The sequence below is a fragment of the Oncorhynchus keta genome, unplaced genomic scaffold (genome assembly GCF_023373465.1).
Source record: "Oncorhynchus keta strain PuntledgeMale-10-30-2019 unplaced genomic scaffold, Oket_V2 Un_scaffold_714_pilon_pilon, whole genome shotgun sequence".
NCBI classification, from domain to species: domain Eukaryota; kingdom Metazoa; phylum Chordata; class Actinopteri; order Salmoniformes; family Salmonidae; genus Oncorhynchus; species Oncorhynchus keta.
The window spans coordinates 125,001-152,151 of NW_026290992.1; the positions used below are offsets into that span (position 1 = coordinate 125,001).

General features: G+C 51.8%; 1 protein-coding gene across 1 annotated transcript in view; it reads left to right on the forward strand.

Moving 5' to 3' along the window:
* Positions 1-27,151, forward strand: part of hecw2b (HECT, C2 and WW domain containing E3 ubiquitin protein ligase 2b) — a 127,383-nt gene that overhangs the window by 67,415 nt on the left and 32,817 nt on the right. The window contains 8 exon segments of the mRNA XM_052517366.1: positions 274-422; positions 6,042-6,075; positions 7,432-7,601; positions 9,880-10,022; positions 10,211-10,308; positions 12,538-12,753; positions 15,136-16,085; positions 24,879-25,203. Coding sequence (XP_052373326.1) covers positions 274-422; positions 6,042-6,075; positions 7,432-7,601; positions 9,880-10,022; positions 10,211-10,308; positions 12,538-12,753; positions 15,136-16,085; positions 24,879-25,203 — 2,085 coding nt within the window.

A 27,151-nucleotide genomic window follows, 5' to 3' on the forward strand; every position in this document is an offset into this window, starting at 1 on the left:
TAGAACTCTTCTGTGTGTGTGTTCAGGATGATTAGAACAATAGAACTCTTTTGTGTGTGTGTTCAGGATGATTAGAACAATAGAACTCTTCTGTGTGTGTGTTCAGGATGATTAGAACAATAGAACTCTTCTGTGTGTGTGTTCAGGATGATTAGAACAATAGAACTCTTCTGTGTGTGTGTTCAGGATGATTAGAACAATAGAACTCTTCTGTGTGTGTGTTCAGGATGATTAGAACAATAGAACTCTTCTGTGTGTGTGTTCCTTCCTCAGCTGAGACTAAGATCTGCTTTAAGTACTATCATGGAGTGAGTGGAGGCCTGAGAGCAACAACCCCCTGCATCACCGTCAACAACCCAGGACTTCCTGTGAGTTCTGTGTGTCTGTCTGTTTATGCTTATGAAGGAGTGCTTATGGACCAAGTAACTGTATGCCAGATGGTGTAGCTGCATCTTAGGCAAGCTTATCTGTTTTTTTAGAGAGAGAGGTGTGTGTGTGTGTGTGTGTGTGTGTGTGTGTGTGTGTGTGTGTGTGTGTGTGTGTGTGTGTGTGTGTGTGTGTGTGTGTGTGTGTGTGTGTGTGTGTGTGTGTGTGTGTGTGTGTGTTTAGATATCAATCTGAATATGTCTGTTGGACTATATTAGATATCAATCTGAATATGTCTGTTGGACTATATTAGATATCAATCTGAATATGTCAGTTGGACTATATTAGATATCAATCTGAATATGTCTGTTGGACTATATTAGATATCAATCTGAATATGTCTGTTGGACTATATTAGATATCAATCTGAATATGTCAGTTGGACTATATTAGATATCAATCTGAATATGTCAGTTGGACTATATTAGATATCAATCTGAATATGTCTGTTGGACTATATTAGATATCAATCTGAATATGTCTGTTGGACTATATTAGATATCAATCTGAATATGTCAGTTGGACTATATTAGATATCAATCTGAATATGTCAGTTGGACTATATTAGATATCAATCTGAATATGTCTGTTGGACTATATTAGATATCAATCTGAATATGTCAGTTGGACTATATTAGATATCAATCTGAATATGTCAGTTGGACTATATTAGATATCAATCTGAATATGTCTGTTGGACTATATTAGATATCAATCTGAATATGTCTGTTGGTCTATATTAGATATCAATCTGAATATGTCAGTTGGACTATATTAGATATCAATCTGAATATGTCAGTTGGACTATATTAGATATCAATCTGAATATGTCTGTTGGACTATATTAGATATCAATCTGAATATGTCTGTTGGACTATATTAGATATCAATCTGAATATGTCAGTTGGACTATATTAGATATCAATCTGAATATGTCTGTTGGACTATATTAGATATCAAGCTGAATATGTCAGTTGGACTATATTATATCTATCTCATCCTCCATCTCTTTTTCTCTCTCCACCCATCTATCCCCGCCCCTCTCTCTCGCTCTCTCTAACCCCTCTCTCTCCCTCCACCGTACCTCCCCCCTCCCTCTCTCTCCCTCCACCGTACCTCCCCCCTCCCTCCCTCTCCCTCCACCGTACCTCCCCCTCCCTCTCTCTCCCTCCACCGTACCTCCCCCTCCCTCTCTCTCCCTCCACCGTACCTCCCCCTCCCTCTCTCTCCCTCCAGTACCTCCCCCCTCCCCTCTCTCTCCCCCTCCCTCTCTCTCCCTCCACCGTACCTCCCCCTCCCTCTCTCTCCCTCCACCGTACCTCCCCCTCCCTCTCTCTCCCTCCACCGTACCTCCCCCTCCCTCTCTCTCCCTCCACCGTACCTCCCCCTCCCTCTCTCTCCCTCCACTATACCTCCCCCTCCCTCTCTCTCCCTCCACCGTACCTCCCCCTCCCTCTCTCTCCCTCCATTAGATACCTCCCCCTCCCTCTCTCTCCCTCCACCGTACCTCCCCCTCCCTCTCTCTCCCTCCACCGTACCTCCCCCTCCCTCTCTCTCCCTCCACCGTACCTCCCCCTCCCTCTCTCTCCCTCCACCGTACCTCCCCCTCCCTCTCTCTCCCTCCACCGTACCCCCCTCCCTCTCTCTCCCTCCACCGTACCCCCACTCCCTCTCTCTCCCTCCACTGTACCTCCCCCTCCCTCTCTCTCCCTCCACCGTACCTCCCCCTCCCTCTCTCTCCCTCCACCGTACCTCCCCCCTCCCTCTCTCTCCCTCCACCGTACCTCCCCCCTCCCTCTCTCTCCCTCCACCGTACCTCCCCCTCCCTCTCTCTCCCTCCACCGTACCTCCCCCTCCCTCTCTCTCCCTCCACCGTACCTCCCCCTCCCTCTCTCTCCCTCCACCGTACCTCCCCCTCCCTCTCTCTCCCCCCACCGTACCTCCCCCTCCCTCTCTCTCCCTCCACCGTACCTCCCCCTCCCTCTCTCTCCCTCCACCGTACCTCCCCCCTCCCTCTCTCTCCCTCCACCGTACCTCCCCCCTCCCTCTCTCTCCCTCCACCGTACCTCCCCCCTCCCTCTCTCTCCCTCCACCGTACCTCCCCCTCCCTCTCTCTCCCTCCACCGTACCTCCCCCTCCCTCTCTCTCCCTCCACCGTACCTCCCCCCTCCCTCTCTCTCCCTCCACCGTACCTCCCCCTCCCTCTCTCTCCCTCCACCGTACCTCCCCCTCCCTCTCTCTCCCTCCACCGTACCTCCCCCTCCCTCTCTCTCCCTCCACCGTACCTCCCCCTCCCCTCTCTCCCTCCACCGTACCTCCCCCTCCCTCTCTCTCCCTCCACCGTACCTCCCCCTCCCTCTCTCTCCCTCCACCGTACCTCCCCCTCCCTCTCTCTCCCTCCACCGTACCTCCCCCTCCCTCTCTCTCCCTCCACGTACCTCCCCCCTCCCTCTCTCTCCCTCCACCGTACCTCCCCCCTCCCTCTCTCTCCCTCCACCGTACCTCCCCTCCCCTCTCTCCCTCCCTCTCTCTCCCTCCACCGTACCTCCCCCTCCCTCTCTCTCCCTCCACCGTACCTCCCCCTCCCTCTCTCTCCCTCCTCCGTACCTCCCCCTCCCTCTCTCTCCCTCCACCGTACCCCCCTCCCTCTCTCTCCCTCCCCCTCCCTCTCTCTCCCTCCCCCTCCCTCTCTCTCCCTCCACCGTACCTCCCCTCCCCCTCTCTCCCTCCACCCGTACCTCCCCCTCCCTCTCTCTCCCTCCACCGTACCTCCCCCTCCCTCTCTCTCCCTCCACCGTACCTCCCCCTCCCCTCTCTCTCCCTCCACCGTACCTCCCCCTCCCTCTCTCTCCCTCCACCGTACCTCCCCCTCCCTCTCTCTCCCTCCACCGTACCTCCCCCCTCCCTCTCTCTCCCTCCACCGTACCCCCCTCCCCTCTCTCTCCCTCCCCCTCCCTCCTCTCCCTCCTCCCTCCCTCTCTCTCCCTCCACCGTACCTCCCCCCTCCCTCTCTCTCCCTCCACCGTACCTCCCCCTCCCTCTCTCTCCCTCCACCGTACCTCCCCCCTCCCTCTCTCTCCCTCCACCGTACCTCCCCCTCCCTCTCTCTCCCTCCACCGTACCTCCCCCTCCCCTCTCTCTCCCTCCACCGTACCTCCCCCTCCCTCTCTCTCCCTCCACCGTACCTCCCCCTCCCCTCTCTCTCCCTCCACCGTACCTCCCCCTCCCTCTCTCTCCCTCCACCGTACCTCCCCCTCCCTCTCTCTCCCTCCACCGTACCTCCCCCCTCCCTCTCTCTCCCTCCACCGTACCCCCCCCTCCCTCTCTCTCCCTCCCCCTCCCTCTCTCTCCTCCTCCCTCCTCTCTCTCCCTCCACCGTACCTCCCCCTCCCTCTCTCTCCCTCCACCGTACCTCCCCCCTCTCCCTCTCTCTCCCTCCACCGTACCTCCCCCTCCTCCTCTCTCTCCCTCCACCGTACCCCCCTCCCTCTCTCTCCCTCCACCGTACCTCCCCTCTCCCTCTCTCTCCCTCCACTGTACCTCCCCCTCCCTCTCTCTCCCTCCACCGTACCTCCCCTCTCCCTCTCTCTCCCTCCACCGTACCTCCCCCTCCCTCTCTCTCCCTCCACCGTACCTCCCCCTCCCTCTCTCTCCCTCCACCGTACCTCCCCCTCTCCCTCTCTCTCCCTCCACCGTACCTCCCCCTCCCTCTCTCTCCCTCCACCGTACCTCCCCCTCCCTCTCTCTCCCTCCACCGTACCTCCCCCTCCCTCTCTCTCCCTCCACCGTACCTCCCCCTCCCTCTCTCTCCCTCCACCGTCCCTCCCCCTCCCTCTCTCTCCCTCCACCGTACCTCCCCCCTCTCCCTCTCTCTCCCTCCACCGTACCTCCCCCCTCCCTCTCTCTCCCTCCACCGTACCTCCCCCTCCCTCTCTCTCCCTCCACCGTACCTCCCCCTCCCCTCTCTCTCCCTCCACCGATTACCTCCCCCTCCCTCTCTCTCCCTCCACCGTACCTCCCCCTCCCTCTCTCTCCCTCCACCGTACCTCCCCCCTCCCTCTCTCTCCCTCCACCGATTTACCTCCCCCTCCCTCTCTCTCCCTCCACCGTACCTCCCCCTCTCCCTCTCTCTCCCTCCACCGTACCTCCCCCTCCCTCTCTCTCCCTCCACCGTACCTCCCCCTCCCTCTCTCTCCCTCCCCCGTACCTCCCCCCTCCCTCTCTCTCCCTCCACCGTACCTCCCCCCTCCCTCTCTCTCCCTCCACCGTACCTCCCCCCCTCCCTCTCTCTCCCTCCACCGTACCTCCCCCTCCCTCTCTCTCTCTCCACCGTACCTCCCCCTCCCTCTCTCTCCCTCCACCGTACCTCCCCCTCCCTCTCTCTCCCTCCACCGTACCTCCCCCTCCCTCTCTCTCCCTCCACCGTACCTCCCCCTCCCTCTCTCTCCCTCCACCGTACCTCCCCCTCCCTCTCTCTCCCTCCACCGTACCTCCCCCTCCCTCTCTCTCCCTCCACCGTACCTCCCCCTCCCTCTCTCTCCCTCCACCGTTACCTCCCCCTCCCTCTCTCTCCCTCCACCGTACCTCCCCCTCCCTCTCTCTCCCTCCCTCTCTCTCCCTCCACCGTTACCTCCCCCTCCCTCTCTCTCCCTCCACCTGTACCTCCCCCCTCCCTCTCTCTCCCTCCACCGTACCTCCCCCTCCCTCTCTCCCTCCGCCCCTCAATTCAATGTAAGGGGTTTTATTGTTATGGGAAACGTATGTTTACATTGCCAAAGCAAGTTACATAGATAATAAACAAAAGTGAATTAACAATATAAATTAACAAAAGAATAGACATTTGAAATGTCATATTATGTCTATATACAGTGTTGTGATGATGTGCAAATAGTACAGAAGGGAAAATAAATAAACATAAATATAGGTTGTATTTACAATGGTGTTTTCTCTCTCTCTCCACCCCCCTCCATCTCTCCACTCCTATCTCCCCCTCCCTCCTCTCTTTCTCCTCTACCCCCCTCTCCCTCCATTCCACCATCCCTCCCCCTCTCTCTCTCTCCCTCCCTCCAAACCTCCCCCTCTCCCTCCCTCCAAACCTCCCCCTCTCCTTCTCCCCCCCTCCCTCCATCCCTATCACTTCCTGAGTTCACTAATACCAGCTGGCACAAATTAATTTGATATGAAATTCAGAGCGTTAATCTTCCAATCGGAGGGAGCGTCTGGAGGCAGCCATGTTGGTTTTATGACAGGATCTGACAGATTACCAGACGTGAACCAGTCCATTGATCTCTCTCTCTCTGACCCTCCTATATACAGTATCACTCTCCAAAATATCTCAGTGTTACACTGTGCTGTACTGCTCAGTGTTGAACTGGATATTGATATATCTCAGTGTTGAACTGGATATTGATATATCTCAGTGTTACACTGTGCTGTACTGCTCTGTGTTGATGGTATATTTTCCAGTCTTGTTGGCCCTCAACCATAAGTCTCATGTCTGTGGTCCTATACTAACATCTCTCAATGGTTGAGTTCCCGTCACAGCTCATCTCCCATTGGTTGTTTCCTTGCCAGGTTAGAGCCGAGGGTCAAGCTGAGGCCAATCAGTGACAGAGAACTGTCGGAAACTCGTCAGCTTCACTTTATCAGGTCAGTTATTGTTGATTGGTAGCTTGTCTCAATCTACACTGGTCTGGTGTGATCTGCACTGCCTCCTGGTTGAGATGTGTTACTGCACTTGACCTCCTGTCAGGCACTCCTGGACCAGAGTTGCCTACCGACCCCTGGTATACAGCCACTCCTGGACCAGATTTGTCTACTGACCCCTGGTATACAGCCACTCCTAGACCAGAGTTGTCTACCGACCCCTGGTATACAGCCACTCCTGGGCCAGAGTTGTCTACCGACACCTGGTATACAGCTACTCCTACCGACCCCTGGTATACAGCCACTCCTGGGCCAGAGTTGTCTACCGACCCCTGGTATACAACCACTCCTACCAGAGTTGACCCCTGGTATACAGCCACTCCTAGACCAGAGTTGTCTACCGACCCCTGGTATACAGCCACTCCTGGGCCAGAGTTGTCTACCGACCCCTGGTATACAGCCACTCCTGGGCCAGAGTTGTCTACCGACCCCTGGTATACAGCCACTCCTAGACCAGAGTTGTCTACCGACCCCTGGTATAGAGCCACTCCTAGACCAGAGTTGTCTACCGACCCCTGGTATACAGCCACTCCTAGACCAGAGTTGTCTACCGACCCCTGGTATACAGCCACTCCTGGGCCAGAGTTGTCTACCGACCCCTGGTATACAGCCACTCCTAGACCAGAGTTGTCTACCGACCCCTGGTATACAGCCACTCCTAGACCAGAGTTGTCTACCGACCCCTGGTATACAGCTACTCCTGGGCCAGAGTTGTCTACCGACCCCTGGTATACAGCTACTCCTAGACCAGAGTTGTCTACCGACCCCTGGTATACAGCTACTCCTGGGCCGGAGTTGTCTACCGACCCCTGGTATACAGCCACTCCTACTGACCCCTGGTATACAGCCACTCCTAGACCAGAGTTGTCTACCGACCCCTGGTATACAGCCACTCCTGGGCCAGAGTTGTCTACCGACACCTGGTATACAGCCACTCCTACCGACCCCTGGTATACAGCCACTCCTGGGCCAGAGTTGTCTAGCGACCCCTGGTATACAGCCACTCCTGGGCCAGAGTTGTCTAGCGACCCCTGGTATACAGCCACTCCTGGGCCAGAGTTGTCTACCGACCCCTGGTATACAGCCACTCCTGGGCCAGAGTTGTCTACCGACCCCTGGTCTCTCTGTAGAGATCCTAATGTGTTTAAAATAAATGTATTATTTCATTATTCTGTGTGTGTGTGTGTGTGTGTGTGGTATAACTCCACAGCTCTAATATGTGTATCTGTGTAGACACTCATGAACTTTATATATTTCCAGTATATTTCCAGGATACATGGTATGTGTCTTTCTCTATAGATATCCGTGCGTTGGGTCTGAAGAAGGGGATGTTCTTTAACCCTGACCCCTACCTGAAGATGTCCATCCACCCTGGGAAGAGGAGTGGCTTCCCCACCTTCACACACCACGGACAGGAGCGCCGCTCCGCCATCATATCTAACACCACCAACCCTGTTTGGCCTGGAGAGGTGATATACACACACACACACACACACGCACACGCACGCGCACGCACACGCACACGCACACACATACACACACACCCAGGCACAAACACTGGAGCGCGAACACACACACACACACACACACACACACACACACACACACACACACACACACATCCAGGCACAAACGCTAGAGCACAAACACACATCCAGGCACAAACGCTAGAGCGCAAACACACACACACACACCCACACACGCACACACATCCAGGCACAAACGCTAGAGCGCAAACACACACACACACACACACACACACACACACACACACACACACACACACACACACACACACACACACACACACACACACACTGTAAAATCAAATCAAATCAAATCAAATCAAATTTTATTTGTCACATACACATGGTTAGCAGATGTTAAATGCGAGTGTAGCGAAATGCTTGTGCTTCTAGTTCCGACAATGCAGTGATAACCAACAAGTAATCTAACTAACAATTCCAAAACTACTGTCTTATACACAGTGTAAGGGGATAAGGAACATGTACATAAGGATATATGAATGAGTGATGGTACAGAGCAGCATACAGTAGATGGTATCGAGTACAGTATATACATATGAGATGAGTGTGTAGACAAAGTAAACAAAGTGGCATAGTTAAAGTGGCTAGTGATACATGTGTTACATAAGGATGCAGTCGATGATGTAGAGTACAGTATATACATATGCATATGAGATGAATAATGTAGGGTAAGTAACATTATATAAGGTAGCATTGTTTAAAGTGGCTAGTGATATATTTACATAATTCCCATCAATTCCCATTATTAAAATGGCTGGAGTTGGGTCAGTGTCAATGACAGTGTGTTGGCAGCAGCCACTCACTGTTAGTGGTGGCTGTTTAACAGTCTGATGGCCTTGAGATAGAAGCTGTTTTTCAGTCTCTCGGTCCCAGCTTTGATGCACCTGTACTGACCTCGCCTTCTGGATGATCAGCGGGGTGAACAGGCAGTGGTTCGGGTGGTTGATGTCCTTGATGATCTTTATGGCCTTCCTGTAACAACGGGTGGTGTAGGTGTCCTGGAGGGCAGGTAGTTTGCCCCGGTGATGCGTTGTGCAGTCCTCACTGACCCTCTGGAGAGCCTTACGGTTGAGGGCGGAGCAGTTGCCGTACCAGGCGGTGATACAGCCCGCCAGGATGCTCTCGATTGTGCATCTGTAGAAGTTTGTGAGTGCTTTTGGTGACAGGCCGAATTTCTTCAGCCTCCTGAGGTTGAATAGGCGCTGCTGCGCCTTCTTCACGACGCTGTCAGTGTGAGTGGACCAATTCAGTTTGTCTGTGATGTGTATGCCGAGGAACTTAAAACTAGCTACCCTCTCCACTACTGTTCCATCGATGTGGATAGGGGTGTTCCCTCTGCTGTTTCCTGAAGTCCACAATCATCTCCTTAGTTTTGTTGACGTTGAGTGTGAGGTTATTTTCCTGACACCACACTCCGAGGGCCCTCACCTCCTCCCTGTAGGCCGTCTCGTCGTGGTTGGTAATCAAGCCTACCACTGTTGTGAGATCCGCAAACTTGATGATTGAGTTGGAGCGTGCGTGGCCACAGTCGTGGGTGAACAGGGAGTACAGGAGAGGGCTCAGAACACCCTTGTGGGGCCCCCGTGTTGAGGATCAGCGGGGAGGAGATGTTGTTGCCTACCCTCACCACCTGGGGGCGGCCCGTCAGGAAGTCCAGTACCCAGTTGCACAGGGGCGGGGTCGAGACCCAGGGTCTCGAGCTTGATGACGAGCTTGGAGGGTACTATGGTGTTGAATGCCTGCTGTAGTCGATGAACAGCATTCTCACATAGGTATTCCTCTTGTCCAGGTGGGTTAGGGCAGTGTGCAGTGTGGTTGAGATTGCATCGTCTGTGGACCTATTTGGGCGGTAAGCACATGTGGGTCTAGGGTGTCAGGTAGGGTGGAGGTGATATGGTCCTTGACTAGTCTCTCAAAGCACTTCATGATGACGGAAGTGAGTGCTGGGCAGTCGTTTAGCTCAGTTACCTTAGCTTTCTTGGGAACAGGAACAATGGTGGCCCTCTTGAAGCATGTGGGAACAGCAGACTGGTATAGGGATTGATTGAATATGTCCGTAAACACACCGGCCAGCTGGTCTGCGCATGCTCTGAGGGCGCGGCTGGGGATGCCGTCTGGGCCTGCAGCCTTGCGAGGGTTAACACGTTTAAATGTCTTACTCACCTCGGCTGCTTTCCAATTCTCTCTCTCTCTCTGTCAGAAGTACACGTTTGTGGCTCTGATGACGGATGTCTTGGAGATCGAGGTGAAGGATAAGTTTTCTAAAAGCCGACCAATCATCAAGCGCTTCCTGGGTCAACTGACCATCCCAGTGCAGAGGCTGCTAGAGAGACCTAATGCAGAGTGAGTCGACTGGAAACCACACCACACACACACTCAGAGATACATTTCTTACCGGCTTCCGCAATGTCCTCAGTAACTAGACATGATTTAATCAATAGAAATCATTGTAACGTTTAAATAACCATGTATTGGTCATGTTGACCTACAGCTGAGTCTGAATGGTTTGTAATGTGTGTTCATATCCACAGGGACCAGCCGCTAAGCTATACCCTGTGTCGTCGTCTGCCCACGGACCATGTGAGTGGCCAGCTGCAGTTCAGAGTGGACATGACCTCTGGACATGATGGTAAGGACATGGCCTCTGGACATGACGGTAAGGACATGACCTCTGGACATGACAGTAAGGACATGACCTCTGGACATGACAGTAAGGACATGACCTCTGGACATGACAGTAAGGACATGACCTCTGGATATGACGGTAAGGACATGACCTCTGGACATGACGGTAAGGACATGACCTCTGGACATGACGGTAAGGACATGACCTCTGGACATGACGGTAAGGACATGACCTCTGGACATGACGGTAAGGACATGACCTCTGGACATGACAGTAAGGACATGACCTCTGGACATGACAGTAAGGACATGACCTCTGGACATGACGGTAAGGACATGACCTCTGGACATGACGGTAAGGACATGACCTCTGGACATGACGGTAAGGACATGACCTCTGTACATGACGGTAAGGACATGACCTCTGGACATGACGGTAAGGACATGACCTCTGGACATGACGGTAAGGACATGACCTCTGGACATGACGGTAAGGACATGACCTCTGGACATGATGGGAAAGGACATGACCTTTGGACATGACCTCTGGACATGACGGTAAGGACATGACCTCTGGACATGACAGTAAGGACATGACAGTAAGGACATGACGGTAAGGACATGACCTCTGGACATGATGGTAAGGACATGACGGTAAGGACATGACCTCTGTACATGACGGTAAGGACATGACCTCTGGACATGACGGTAAGGACATGACCTCTGGACATGACGGTAAGGACATGACCTCTGGACATGACAGTAAGAACATGACCTCTGGACATGACGGTAAGGACATGACCTCTGGACATGACCTCTGGACAAGACAGTAAGGACATGACCTCTGGACATGACCTATGGACATGACAGTAAGGACATGACCTCTGGACATGATGGTAAGGACATGACGGTAAGGACATGGGACATGGGAGAGGGCATGGCAGAAGGACATACTAAAGTAATAACATCTGAGAGAGAGAGGCTTTGTGTTGATCCGCTTACGTTAGACTGATTATATATATTTGGATTAAAGCTTCTGCTAAATTACATATTATATTCATGACTTTTGAATGTCACACACCCATCAACTAAATGCTGTGTGTGAGTTTTAAAGGTAACCCTGTCTTCCCTTCCCTTCCCTTCCCTTCCCTTCCCTTCCCTTCCCTTCCCTTCCCTTCCCTTCCCCTCTCTTACCTTCCCTTCCCCTTCCTCTCTCTTCCCTTCCCTTCCCCTCCCTTCCCCCTTCCCTTCCTTCCCTTCCTTCCCTTCCCTTCCTCTCTCTTCCCTTCCCTTCCCCTCCCTTACCTTCCCTTCCCCTCCCTTCCCTTACCTTCCCTTCCCCTCTCTTCCCTTCCCCTCTCTTCCCTTCCCCTCCCTTCCCTTCCCTTCCCCTCTCTTCCCTTCCCCTCTCTTCCCTTCCCTTCCCTTCCCTTCCCTTCCCCTCTCTTCCCTTCCCTTCCCCTCCCTTCCCTTCCCTTCCCTTCTCTTCTCTTCTCTTCCCTTCCCTTCCCCTCTCTTCCCTTCCCCTCCCTTCCCTTCCCCTCTCTTCCCTTCCCCTCCCCTCCCTTCCCCTCTCTTCCCTTCCCCTCTCTTCCCTTCCCTTCCCCTCCCTTCCCTTCCCTTCCCCTCTCTTCCCTTCCCTTCCCCTCTCTTCCCTTCCCTTCCCTTCCCTTCCCTTCTCTTCCCTTCCCTTCCCCTCTCTTCCCTTCCCCTCTCTTCCCTTCCCCTCCCTTCCCTTCCCTTCCCCTCTCTTCCCTTCCCTTCCCCTCTCTTCCCTTCCCTTCCATTCCCCTCCCTTCCCTTCCCTTCCCCTTCCCTTCCCCCCTTCCCTTCCTTCCCTTCCCTTCCCCTTCCCTTCCCTTCCCTTCCCTTCCCCTTCTTCCCTTCCTTCCCTTCCCTTCCCTTTCCCCTTCCTTCCCTTCCCTTCCCTTCCCCTTCCCTTCCCTTCCCTTCCCTTCCCTTCCCTTCCCTTCCCTTCCCTTCCCTCCCTTCCCTTCCCTTCCTTCCCTTCCCTTCCCTTCCCTTCCCTTCCCTTCCCTTCCCCCCTTCCCTTCCCTCCCCTCCCTTCCCTTCCCTTCCCTCCCTTCCCCTCCCTTCCCTCCCTTCCCTCCCCTTCCCTTCCCTTCCCTTCCCTTCCCTCCCCTCCCTTCCCTTCCCCTCCCTTCCCTTCCCTTCCCTTCCCTCCCCTCCCCTCCCTTCCCTTCCCTTCCCTGCCTGCCTCTCTCCCTGACAGAGGGCTCTCCTGATGCCATGGGTTCCATCTTGGGTTTGTCAGTGAACGGGGACCCTGGGAGCCCCTCTGACGATGAAGACCCCCACCCTTCCTCCAGGGCCCGGGGCCCCTCTCCCACAGGTTCCTACTCCTCCCTGCTCAACGGAGAGGTCCACAGGGATGGAGACGATGTCTGGAGTGATGCCCGAGGGGCGGTAGGCGAGCTTGACGTCCTGGGTAAAAGTCCTAAAGCTGTGTTGTCTTTATGATTGTCTGTATGTCTGATGGACCTGTCATACTGTTAGTATGTTTCATGTAACTGTCATAATGTTAGTATGTTTCATGTAACTGTCATAATGTTAGTATGTTTCATGTAACTGTAATACTGTTAGTATGTTTCATGTAACTGTTAGTATGTTTCATGTAACTGTCATACTTTTAGTATGTTTCATGTAACTGTTAGTATGTTTCATGTAACCGTCATACTGTTAGTATGTTTCATGTAACCGTCATACTGTTAGTATGTTTCATCTAACCGTCATACTGTTAGTATGTTTCATGTAACTGTTAGTATGTTTCATGTAACTGTTAGTATGTTTCATGTAACCGTCATACTGTTAGTATGTTTCATGTAACTGTTAGTATGTTTCATGTAACTGTTAGTATGTTTCTTGTAACTGTTATACTGTTAGTATGTTTCATGTAACTGTTAGTATGTTTCATGTAACTGTCATACTGTTCGTATGTTTCATGTAACTGTCATACTGTTCGTATGTTTCATGTAACTGTCATACTGTTAGTATGTTTCATGTAACTGTTAGTATGTGTCATGTAACTGTTAGTATGTTTCATGTAACCGTCATACTGTTAGTATGTTTCATGTAACTGTTAGTATGTTTCATGTAACTGTTAGTATGTTTCTTGTAACTGTCATACTGTTAGTATGTTTCATGTAACTGTTAGTATGTTTCTTGTAACTGTCATACTGTTAGTATGTTTCATGTAACTGTTAGTATGTTTCATGTAACTGTCATACTGTTAGTATGTTTCATGTAACTGTTAGTATGTTTCATGTAACTGTCATACTGTTAGTATGTTTCATGTAACCATCATACTGTTAGTATGTTTCATGTAACTGTTAGTATGTTTCATGTAACTGTCATACTGTTAGTATGTTTCATGTAACTGTTAGTATGTTTCATGTAACTGTTAGTATGTTTCATGTAACTGTCATACTGTTCGTATGTTTCATGTAACTGTCATACTGTTAGTATGTTTCATGTAACTGTTAGTATGTTTCATGTAACTGTTAGTATGTTTCTTGTAACTGTCATACTGTTAGTATGTTTCATGTAACTGTTAGTATGTTTCTTGTAACTGTCATACTGTTAGTATGTTTCATGTAACTGTCATACTGTTAGTATGTTTCATGTAACTGTTAGTATGTTTCATGTAACCATCATACTGTTAGTATGTTTCATGTAACTGTTAGTATGTTTCATGTAACTGTCATACTGTTAGTATGTTTCATGTAACTGTTAGTATGTTTCATGTAACTGTCATACTGTTCGTATGTTTCATGTAACTGTCATACTGTTCATATGTTTCATGTAACTGTCATACTGTTAGTATGTTTCATGTAACTGTTAGTATGTTTCATGTAACCGTCATAATGTTAGTATGTTTCATGTAACTGTCATACTGTTAGTATGTTTCATGTAACCGTCATACTGTTAGTATGTTTCATGTAACTGTCATACTGTTCGTATGTTTCATGTAACTGTCATACTGTTAGTATGTGTCATGTAACTGTTAGTATGTTTCATGTAACTGTTAGTATGTTTCATGTAACTGTTAGTATGTTTCATGTAACTGTCATACTGTTAGTATGTGTCATGTAACTGTTAGTATGTTTCATGTAATTGTCATACTGTTAGTATGTGTCATGTAACTGTTAGTATGTTTCATGTAACTGTCATACTGTTAGTATGTGTCATGTAACTGTCATACTGTTTGTATGTTTCATGTAACTGTCATACTGTTCGTATGTTTCATGTAACTGTCATACTGTTAGTATGTGTCATGTAACTGTTAGTATGTTTCATGTAACTGTTAGTATGTTTCATGTAACTGTCATACTGTTAGTATGTGTCATGTAACTGTTAGTATGTTTCATGTAACTGTCATACTGTTAGTATGTGTCATGTAACTGTTAGTATGTTTCATGTAACCGTCATACTGTTAGTATGTGTCATGTAACTGTTAGTATGTTTTATGTAACTGTTAGTATGTTTCATGTAACTGTCATACTGTTAGTATGTGTCATGTAACTGTTAGTATGTTTTATGTAACTGTTAGTATGTTTCATGTAACTGTCATACTGTTAGTATGTTTCATGTAACTGTTAGTATCTTTCATGTAACTGTCATACTGTTAGTATGTTTCATGTAACTGTTAGTATGTTTCATGTAACTGTCATACTGTTAGTATGTTTCATGTAACTGTTAGTATGTTTCATGTAACTGTCATACTGTTAGTATGTTTCATGTAACATGCTTTCTGTACGCAAAGTACATTTCTGTGAACAACAGACAATAAAAGTATATGTAATCTAACTAGGATTGGGAATCCCGGGCGGCCACACCCATCGACAGGCGTCCCTCAACGACTACTTGGATGCCATCGAAGCTCCTAAGGGCCCCGGAGAGCGGCCCCTGGGCGCGACGTCACCCAAGCTGAGGTCCAGTTTCCCGACGAACACACGACTCAGCGCCATGCTGCATATAGACTCTGATGAAGACGAGGAGGCAGGGCCGTCCAGGGACCATCCACCACATGACAGGAAGCCCTTGCTGCCACTGGCCAATGGTGTTCAGGCTGGGGTTGGGAAGGGGGCTGCCTCTTCAGAACAGGGCCTGGGAAACAAGAGAAAGAGGGGACAGAGGCAAACAGGGGAGAGGTTGAGGGAGCACAGGGGACAAAAGCTGGGACAGGGGTTGGAGATGGGGCTGGATCTGGGGATGGGGCTGGAGATGGAGATGGGGATGGATCTGGGGATGGAGCTGGAGGGGATGGAGCTGGAGATGGAGATGGGGCTGGATCTGGGGATGGAGCTGGAGGGGATGTAGCTGGAGATGGGGATGGAGCTGGAGATGGAGCTGAGAGATGGAGCTGGAGATGGGGATGGAGCTGGAGATGGAGATGGAGCTGGAGATGGGGATGGAGCTGGAGATGGGGATGGAGCTGGAGATGGATCCATGGCTGGGGTTGGAGTTGCAGTTGAAGCGAGGACTGGAGCTGGATCCATGGCTGTGGTTGGATCTCTAACTGTAGCCAGACCTGGGGTTGGAGCTGAGGCCAGACCTGTATCTGTGGTTGGTCCTGGGGCTGGAGCCGGGGCTCCTCTATCTCCAATACCTGAGACGAATACTGCAGTGCAGGGGGTGTCAGAGGACACTGTTGCAGCCAGAACTGAGACCAGCCAGCAACCAACGATCTCAGGGGCCACAGCAGCCCAGGAGCCCCTCAGGAACTCACTGCCTGCTGTTCTGAAGACATCCACTACTCAGGTGAGTGGTGCTGTCAGACCAGGGTCTGGGCAGGCCCACCTCCTAACAGAACGCTCTACCACATGTATTTTACTGTACCAGGGTCTGGGCAGGCCCACCTCCTAACAGAACACTCTACCACATGTATTTTACTGTACCAGGGTCTGGGCAGGCCCACCTCCTAACAGAACGCTCTACCACATGTATTTTACTGTACCAGGGTCTGGGCAGGTCCACCTCCTAACAGAACACTCTACCTCCTAACAGAACACTCTACCTCCTAACAGAACACTCTACCACATGTATTTTACTGTACCAGGGTCTGGGCAGGCCCACCTCCTAACAGAACGCTCTACCACATGTATTTTACTGTACCAGGGTCTGGGCAGGCCCACCTCCTAACAGAACGCTCTACCACATGTATTTTACTGTACCAGGGTCTGGGCTACCTCCTAACAGAACACTCTACCACATGTATTTTACTGTACCAGGGTCTGGGCAGGTCCACCTCCTAACAGAACGCTCTACCACATGTATTTTACTGTACCAGGGTCTGGGCAGGCCCACCTCCTAACAGAACGCTCTACCACATGTATTTTACTGTACCAGGGTCTGGGCAGGCCCACCTCCTAACAGAACGCTCTACCACATGTATTTTACTGTACCAGGGTCTGGGCAGGCCCACCTCCTAACAGAACACTCTACCACATGTATTTTACTGTACCAGGGTCTGGGCAGGCCCACCTCCTAACAGAACGCTCTACCACATGTATTTTACTGTACCAGGGTCTGGGCAGGCCCACCTCCTAACAGAACACTCTACCACATGTATTTTACTGTACCAGGGTCTGGGCAGGCCCACCTCCTAACAGAACACTCTGGGCAGGCCCACCTCCTAACAGAACTCTACACACATGTATTTTACTGTACCAGGGTCTGGGCAGGCCCACCTCCTAACAGAACACTCTACCACATGTATTTTACTGTACCAGGGTCTGGGCAGGTCCACCTCCTAACAGAACTCTACCACATGTATTTTACTGTACAGCAGGCCCACTAACAGAACGCTCTACCACATGTATTTTACTGTACCAGGGTCTGGGCAGGCCCACCTCCTAACAGAACGCTCTACCACATGTATTTTACTGTACCAGGGTCTGGGCAGGCCCACCTCCTAACAGAACGCTCTACCACATGTATTTTACTGTACCAGGGTCTGGGCAGGCCCACCTCCTAACAGAACGCTCTACCACATGTATTTTACTGTACCAGGGTCTGGGCAGGCCCACCTCCTAACAGAACGCTCTACCACATGTATTTTACTGTACCAGGGTCTGGGCAGGCCCACCTCCTAACAGAACGCTCTACCACATGTATTTTACTGTACCAGGGTCTGGGCAGGCCCACCTCCTAACAGAACGCTCTACCACATGTATTTTACTGTACCAGGGTCTGGGCAGGCCCACCTCCTAACAGAACGCTCTACCACATGTATTTTACTGTACCAGGGTCTGGGCAGGCCCACCTCCTAACAGAACGCTCTACCACATGTATTTTACTGTACCAGGGTCTGGGCAGGCCCACCTCCTAACAGAACGCTCTACCACATGTATTTTACTGTACCAGGGTCTGGGCAGGCCCACCTCCTAACAGAACGCTCTACCACATGTATTTTACTGTACCAGGGTCTGGGCAGGCCCACCTCCTAACAGAACGCTCTACCACATGTATTTTACTGTACCAGGGTCTGGGCAGGCCCACCTCCTAACAGAACGCTCTACCACATGTATTTTACTGTACCAGGGTCTGGGCAGGCCCACCTCCTAACAGAACGCTCTACCACATGTATTTTACTGTACCAGGGTCTGGGCAGGCCCACCTCCTAACAGAACGCTCTACCACATGTATTTTACTGTACCAGGGTCTGGGCAGGTCCACCTCCTAACAGAACGCTCTACCACATGTATTTTACTGTACCAGGGTCTGGGCAGGTCCACCTCCTAACAGAACGCTCTACCACATGTATTTTACTGTACCAGGGTCTGGGCAGGCCCACCTCCTAACAGAACGCTCTACCACATGTATTTTACTGTACCAGGGTCTGGGCAGGTCCACCTCCTAACAGAACGCTCTACCACATGTATTTTACTGTACCAGGGTCTGGGCAGGCCCACCTCCTAACAGAACGCTCTACCACATGTATTTTACTGTACCAGGGTCTGGGCAGGTCCACCTCCTAACAGAACGCTCTACCACATGTATTTTACTGTACCAGGGTCTGGGCAGGCCCACCTCCTAACAGAACGCTCTACCACATGTATTTTACTGTACCAGGGTCTGGGCAGGCCCACCTCCTAACAGAACGCTCTACCACATGTATTTTACTGTACCAGGGTCTGGGCAGGCCCACCTCCTAACAGAACGCTCTACCACATGTATTTTACTGTACCAGGGTCTGGGCAGGCCCACCTCCTAACAGAACGCTCTACCACATGTATTTTACTGTACCAGGGTCTGGGCAGGCCCACCTCCTAACAGACGCTCTACCACATGTATTTTACTGTACCAGGGTCTGGGCAGGCCCACCTCCTAACATGCTCTACCACATTTTACTGTACCAGGGTCTGGGCAGGCCCATAACAGAACGCTCTACCACATGTATTTTACTGTACCAGGGTCTGGGCAGGCCCACCTCCTAACAGAACGCTCTACCACATGTATTTTACTGTACCAGGGTCTGGGCAGGCCCACCTCCTAACAGAACGCTCTACCACATGTATTTTACTGTACCAGGGTCTGGGCAGGCCCACCTCCTAACAGAACGCTCTACCACATGTATTTTACTGTACCAGGGTCTGGGCAGGCCCACCTCCTAACAGAACGCTCTACCACATGTATTTTACTGTACCAGGGTCTGGGCAGGCCCACCTCCTAACAGAACGCTCTACCACATGTATTTTACTGTACCAGGGTCTGGGCAGGCCCACCTCCTAACAGAACGCTCTACCACATGTATTTTACTGTACCAGGGTCTGGGCAGGCCCACCTCCTAACAGAACGCTCTACCACATGTATTTTACTGTACCAGGGTCTGGGCAGGCCCACCTCCTAACAGAACGCTCTACCACATGTATTTTACTGTACCAGGGTCTGGGCAGGCCCACCTCCTAACAGAACGCTCTACCACATGTATTTTACTGTACCAGGGTCTGGGCAGGCCCACCTCCTAACAGAACGCTCTACCACATGTATTTTACTGTACCAGGGTCTGGGCAGGCCCACCTCCTAACAGAACGCTCTACCACATGTATTTTACTGTACCAGGGTCTGGGCAGGCCCACCTCCTAACAGAACGCTCTACCACATGTATTTTACTGTACCAGGGTCTGGGCAGGCCCACCTCCTAACAGAACGCTCTACCACATGTATTTTACTGTACCAGGGTCTGGGCAGGCCCACCTCCTAACAGAACGCTCTACCACATGTATTTTACTGTACCAGGGTCTGGGCAGGCCCACCTCCTAACAGAACGCTCTACCACATGTATTTTACTGTACCAGGGTCTGGGCAGGCCCACCTCCTAACAGAACGCTCTACCACATGTATTTTACTGTACCAGGGTCTGGGCAGGCCCACCTCCTAACAGAACGCTCTACCACATGTATTTTACTGTACCAGGGTCTGGGCAGGCCCACCTCCTAACAGAACGCTCTACCACATGTATTTTACTGTACCAGGGTCTGGGCAGGCCCACCTCCTAACAGAACGCTCTACCACATGTATTTTACTGTACCAGGGTCTGGGCAGGCCCACCTCCTAACAGAACGCTCTACCACATGTATTTTACTGTACCAGGGTCTGGGCAGGCCCACCTCCTAACAGAACGCTCTACCACATGTATTTTACTGTACCAGGGTCTGGGCAGGCCCACCTCCTAACAGAACGCTCTACCACATGTATTTTACTGTACCAGGGTCTGGGCAGGCCCACCTCCTAACAGAACGCTCTACCACATGTATTTTACTGTACCAGGGTCTGGGCAGGCCCACCTCCTAACAGAACGCTCTACCACATGTATTTTACTGTACCAGGGTCTGGGCAGGCCCACCTCCTAACAGAACGCTCTACCACATGTATTTTACTGTACCAGGGTCTGGGCAGGCCCACCTCCTAACAGAACGCTCTACCACATGTATTTTACTGTACCAGGGTCTGGGCAGGCCCACCTCCTAACAGAACGCTCTACCACATGTATTTTACTGTACCAGGGTCTGGGCAGGCCCACCTCCTAACAGAACGCTCTACCACATGTATTTTACTGTACCAGGGTCTGGGCAGGCCCACCTCCTAACAGAACGCTCTACCACATGTATTTTACTGTACCAGGGTCTGGGCAGGCCCACCTCCTAACAGAACGCTCTACCACATGTATTTTACTGTACCAGGGTCTGGGCAGGCCCACCTCCTAACAGAACGCTCTACCACATGTATTTTACTGTACCAGGGTCTGGGCAGGCCCACCTCCTAACAGAACGCTCTACCACATGTATTTTACTGTACCAGGGTCTGGGCAGGCCCACCTCCTAACAGAACGCTCTACCACATGTATTTTACTGTACCAGGGTCTGGGCAGGCCCACCTCCTAACAGAACGCTCTACCACATGTATTTTACTGTACCAGGGTCTGGGCAGGCCCACCTCCTAACAGAACGCTCTACCACATGTATTTTACTGTACCAGGGTCTGGGCAGGCCCACCTCCTAACAGAACGCTCTACCACATGTATTTTACTGTACCAGGGTCTGGGCAGGCCCACCTCCTAACAGAACGCTCTACCACATGTATTTTACTGTACCAGGGTCTGGGCAGGCCCACCTCCTAACAGAACGCTCTACCACATGTATTTTACTGTACCAGGGTCTGGGCAGGCCCACCTCCTAACAGAACGCTCTACCACATGTATTTTACTGTACCAGGGTCTGGGCAGGCCCACCTCCTAACAGAACGCTCTACCACATGTATTTTACTGTACCAGGGTCTGGGCAGGCCCACCTCCTAACAGAACGCTCTACCACATGTATTTTACTGTACCAGGGTCTGGGCAGGCCCACCTCCTAACAGAACGCTCTACCACATGTATTTTACTGTACCAGGGTCTGGGCAGGCCCACCTCCTAACAGAACGCTCTACCACATGTATTTTACTGTACCAGGGTCTGGGCAGGCCCACCTCCTAACAGAACGCTCTACCACATGTATTTTACTGTACCAGGGTCTGGGCAGGCCCACCTCCTAACAGAACGCTCTACCACATGTATTTTACTGTACCAGGGTCTGGGCAGGCCCACCTCCTAACAGAACGCTCTACCACATGTATTTTACTGTACCAGGGTCTGGGCAGGCCCACCTCCTAACAGAACGCTCTACCACATGTATTTTTGTACCAGGGTCTGGGCAGGCCCACCTCCTAACAGAACGCTCTACCACATGTATTTTACTGTACCAGGGTCTGGGCAGGCCCACCTCCTAACAGAACGCTCTACCACATGTATTTTTTACTGTACCAGGGTCTGGGCAGGCCCACCTCCTAACAGAACGCTCTACCACATGTATTTTACTGTACCAGGGTCTGGGCAGGCCCACCTCCTAACAGAACGCTCTACCACATGTATTTTACTGTACCAGGGTCTGGGCAGGCCCACCTCCTAACAGAACGCTCTACCACATGTATTTTACTGTACCAGGGTCTGGGCAGGCCCACCTCCTAACAGAACGCTCTACCACATGTATTTTACTGTACCAGGGTCTGGGCAGGCCCACCTCCTAACAGAACGCTCTACCACATGTATTTTACTGTACCAGGGTCTGGGCAGGCCCACCTCCTAACAGAACGCTCTACCACATGTATTTTACTGTACCAGGGTCTGGGCAGGCCCACCTCCTAACAGAACGCTCTACCACATGTATTTTACTGTACCAGGGTCTGGGCAGGCCCACCTCCTAACAGAACGCTCTACCACATGTATTTTACTGTACCAGGGTCTGGGCAGGCCCACCTCCTAACAGAACGCTCTACCACATGTATTTTACTGTACCAGGGTCTGGGCAGGCCCACCTCCTAACAGAACGCTCTACCACATGTATTTTACTGTACCAGGGTCTGGGCAGGCCCACCTCCTAACAGAACGCTCTACCACATGTATTTTACTGTACCAGGGTCTGGGCAGGCCCACCTCCTAACAGAACGCTCTACCACATGTATTTTACTGTACCAGGGTCTGGGCAGGCCCACCTCCTAACAGAACGCTCTACCACATGTATTTTACTGTACCAGGGTCTGGGCAGGCCCACCTCCTAACAGAACGCTCTACCACATGTATTTTACTGTACCAGGGTCTGGGCAGGCCCACCTCCTAACAGAACGCTCTACCACATGTATTTTACTGTACCAGGGTCTGTACTAACAGAACGGTATTTTACTGTACCAGGTCTGGGCAGGCCCACCTCCTAACAGAACGCTCTACCACATGTATTTTACTGTACCAGGGTCTGGGCAGGCCCACCTCCTAACAGAACGCTCTACCACATGTATTTTACTGTACCAGGGTCTGGGCAGGCCCACCTCCTAACAGAACGCTCTACCACATGTATTTTACTGTACCAGGGTCTGGGCAGGCCTAACAGAACGCTCTACCACATGTATTTTACTGTACCAGGGTCTGGGCAGGCCCACCTCCTAACAGAACGCTCTACCACATGTATTTTACTGTACCAGGGTCTGGGCAGGCCCACCTCCTAACAGAACGCTCTACCACATGTATTTTACTGTACCAGGGTCTGGGCAGGCCCACCTCCTAACAGAACGCTCTACCACATGTATTTTACTGTACCAGGGTCTGGGCAGGCCCACCTCCTAACAGAACGCTCTACCACATGTATTTTACTGTACCAGGGTCTGGGCAGGCCCACCTCCTAACAGAACGCTCTACCACATGTATTTTACTGTACCAGGGTCTGGGCAGGCCCACCTCCTAACAGAACGCTCTACCACATGTATTTTACTGTACCAGGGTCTGGGCAGGCCCACCTCCTAACAGAACGCTCTACCACATGTATTTTACTGTACCAGGGTCTGGGCAGGCCCACCTCCTAACAGAACGCTCTACCACATGTATTTTACTGTACCAGGGTCTGGGCAGGCCCACCTCCTAACAGAACGCTCTACCACATGTATTTTACTGTACCAGGGTCTGGGCAGGCCCACCTCCTAACAGAACGCTCTACCACATGTATTTTACTGTACCAGGGTCTGGGCAGGCCCACCTCCTAACAGAACGCTCTACCACATGTATTTTACTGTACCAGGGTCTGGGCAGGCCCACCTCCTAACAGAACGCTCTACCACATGTATTTTACTGTACCAGGGTCTGGGCAGGCCCACCTCCTAACAGAACGCTCTACCACATGTATTTTACTGTACCAGGGTCTGGGCAGGCCCACCTCCTAACAGAACGCTCTACCACATGTATTTTACTGTACCAGGGTCTGGGCAGGCCCACCTCCTAACAGAACGCTCTACCACATGTATTTTACTGTACCAGGGTCTGGGCAGGCCCACCTCCTAACAGAACGCTCTACCACATGTATTTTACTGTACCAGGGTCTGGGCAGGCCCACCTCCTAACAGAACGCTCTACCACATGTATTTTACTGTACCAGGGTCTGGGCAGGCCCACCTCCTAACAGAACGCTCTACCACATGTATTTTACTGTACCAGGGTCTGGGCAGGCCCACCTCCTAACAGAACGCTCTACCACATGTATTTTACTGTACCAGGGTCTGGGCAGGCCCACCTCCTAACAGAACGCTCTACCACATGTATTTTACTGTACCAGGGTCTGGGCAGGCCCACCTCCTAACAGAACGCTCTACCACATGTATTTTACTGTACCAGGGTCTGGGCAGGCCCACCTCCTAACAGAACGCTCTACCACATGTATTTTACTGTACCAGGGTCTGGGCAGGCCCACCTCCTAACAGAACGCTCTACCACATGTATTTTACTGTACCAGGGTCTGGGCAGGCCCACCTCCTAACAGAACGCTCTACCACATGTATTTTACTGTACCAGGGTCTGGGCAGGCCCACCTCCTAACAGAACGCTCTACCACATGTATTTTACTGTACCAGGGTCTGGGCAGGCCCACCTCCTAACAGAACGCTCTACCACATGTATTTTACTGTACCAGGGTCTGGGCAGGCCCACCTCCTAACAGAACGCTCTACCACATGTATTTTACTGTACCAGGGTCTGGGCAGGCCCACCTCCTAACAGAACGCTCTACCACATGTATTTTACTGTACCAGGGTCTGGGCAGGCCCACCTCCTAACAGAACGCTCTACCACATGTATTTTACTGTACCAGGGTCTGGGCAGGCCCACCTCCTAACAGAACGCTCTACCACATGTATTTTACTGTACCAGGGTCTGGGCAGGCCCACCTCCTAACAGAACGCTCTACCACATGTATTTTACTGTACCAGGGTCTGGGCAGGCCCACCTCCTAACAGAACGCTCTACCACATGTATTTTACTGTACCAGGGTCTGGGCAGGCCCACCTCCTAACAGAACGCTCTACCACATGTATTTTACTGTACCAGGGTCTGGGCAGGCCCACCTCCTAACAGAACGCTCTACCACATGTATTTTACTGTACATTTCAACTTTAGGTTCATCTAAATGTGTTCATATCTTAGTGATGAAGGCTAAATGCCAAAGTTTATCAATAAAGAATACTTTGCTCTATTTTCAGAAGAGACGGAAGGAAGAGGAAATGGCGCCCAAGGCGGAGGAGGAAGGGGCGGAGTCATCCAGTGAAGGAGCAAGTGCCATTGCAGCCCCCCCGACGACCAGTAGCGTTGCCGACCAGGGGGGCGGGGCCTCTGGCTCCGATGTCACAGGAGCAAGGACCGCCAGCGCAGCAGCCAATGAGGAAGAAGAGGGTGGGGAGATCTGGCAGAGGAGGTCCATGCAGGCGTCTGGAGGCGTGTCTCAGGAGGAGGGGGCGCGGTCTTCTGAGGCGAGCGGGCCAATCGACTCTTCTCAGAGTGTCACTGAGGAGGGCAGCGAGGCAGGAGGTGAGAGACAGGACACAGCAACCCAGTATCACACAAATTGCTTATTGGAAATTCATGACAGGCAAAAAGTAAAAGTACACAAATGTGTGTGTAGCACACGATTCCGTATACAGTGCATTTCAATCCCAGATAAAAACAGTCAATTACTTAAGCCAGAAACGATAGCAGGGAGGTTGGTTGGGGAGGATGGGTGGGGAGGTTGGTTGGGGAGGATGGGTGGGGAGGTTGGTTGGGGAGGATGGGTGGGGAGGTTGGGTGGGGAGGTTGGGTGGGGAGGTTGGTTGGGGAGGATGGGTGGGGAGGTTGGTTGGGGAGGATGGGTGGGGAGGTAGGTTGGGGAGGATGGTTGGGGAGGATGGGAGGGGAGGTTGGTTGGGGAGGTTGGGAGGGGGAGGTTGGTTGGGGAGGATGGGTGGGGAGGTTGGGTGGGGAGGTTGGTTGGGGAGGTTGGTTGGGGAGGATGGGAGGGGAGGTTGGGGAGGATGGGTGGGGAGGTTGGGGGAGGATGGGTGGGGAGGTTGGTTGGGGAGGTTGGGTGGGGAGGTAGGTTGGGGAGGATGGGTGGGGAGGTTGGTTGGGGAGGTTGGTTGGGGAGGATGGGAGGGGAGGTTGGGGAGGATGGGTGGGGAGGTTGGTTGGGGAGGTTGGTTGGGGAGGTTGGTTGGGGAGGATGGGTGGGGAGGTTGGTTGGGGAGGATGGGTGGGGAGGTTGGTTGGGGAGGATGGGTGGGGAGGTTGGGTGGGGAGGATGGGTGGGGAGGTTGGGTGGGGAGGTTGGTTGGGGAGGTTGGTTGGGGAGGATGGGTGGGGAGGTTGGTTGGGGAGGATGGGTGGGGAGGTTGGTTGGGGAGGATGGGTGGGGAGGTTGGTTGGGGAGGATGGGTGGGGAGGTTGGTTGGGGAGGATGGGTGGGGAGGTTGGTTGGGGAGGATGGGTGGGGAGGTTGGTTGGGGAGGATGGGTGGGGGGTTGGTTGGGGAGGATGGGTGGGGAGGTTGGTTGGGGAGGATGGGTGGGGAGGTTGGTTGGGGAGGATGGGTGGGGAGGATGGGTGGGGAGGTTGGTTGGGGAGGTTGGTTGGGGAGGTTGGTTGGGGAGGATGGGTGGGGAGGATGGGTGGGGAGGTTGGTTGGGGAGGATGGGTGGGGAGGATGGGTGGGGAGGTTGGTTGGGGAGGTTGGTTGGGGAGGATGGGTGGGGAGGTTGGTTGGGGAGGATGGGTGGGGGGTTGGTTGGGGAGGTTGGTTGGGGAGGTTGGTTGGGGAGGTTGGTTGGGGAGGATGGGTGGGGGGGTATAACATAATGTGTGTCAGACACACAAAATGTGTTGTGAAACTGTGTGACTTTTCTGTGTGCCTGTCACAAATTTTAAAGAAGTAATTTGTGTCTACACTTGTTCATGGTCCTTCCATAGAGGCTGATGTGCATCTATAATATCTTCTGTGACATTTTGTCCAGAGTGATGTTTCTGCTCCATGGTCATACAGTACAGTACCACGGAGGGATTGACCCGGTTCAGGACGAGGAAAGAAACATGAAAAGCTCCTTAAATCCTCTAAAAAGAAAGAACAAGAACAAAAGGATTAAAAAACGTGAAGAAAGCCCAGTATAATTCACTTGATGTTTATTAACGTTGATTGTTGTCAGATTATGTCGGTTTTTCCCTCTGGTTTGCATGACACAGTGAGGTTTTAATGTGTGTTTGAGTGTGAGTGTGTTTAATCTGTATTCTGTCCAGGGGCCACAGTGTGTTTAAATGTCTTCCTCTCTTCTCATCTTGTCCAGGGGCCACAGTGTGTTTAAATGTCTTCCTCTCTTCTCATCTTGTCCAGGGGCCACAGTCTGTTTAAATGTCTTCCTCTCTTCTCATCTTGTCCAGGGGCCACAGTCTGTTTAAATGTCTTCCTCTCTTCTCATCTTGTCCAGGGGCCACAGTCTGTTTAAATGTC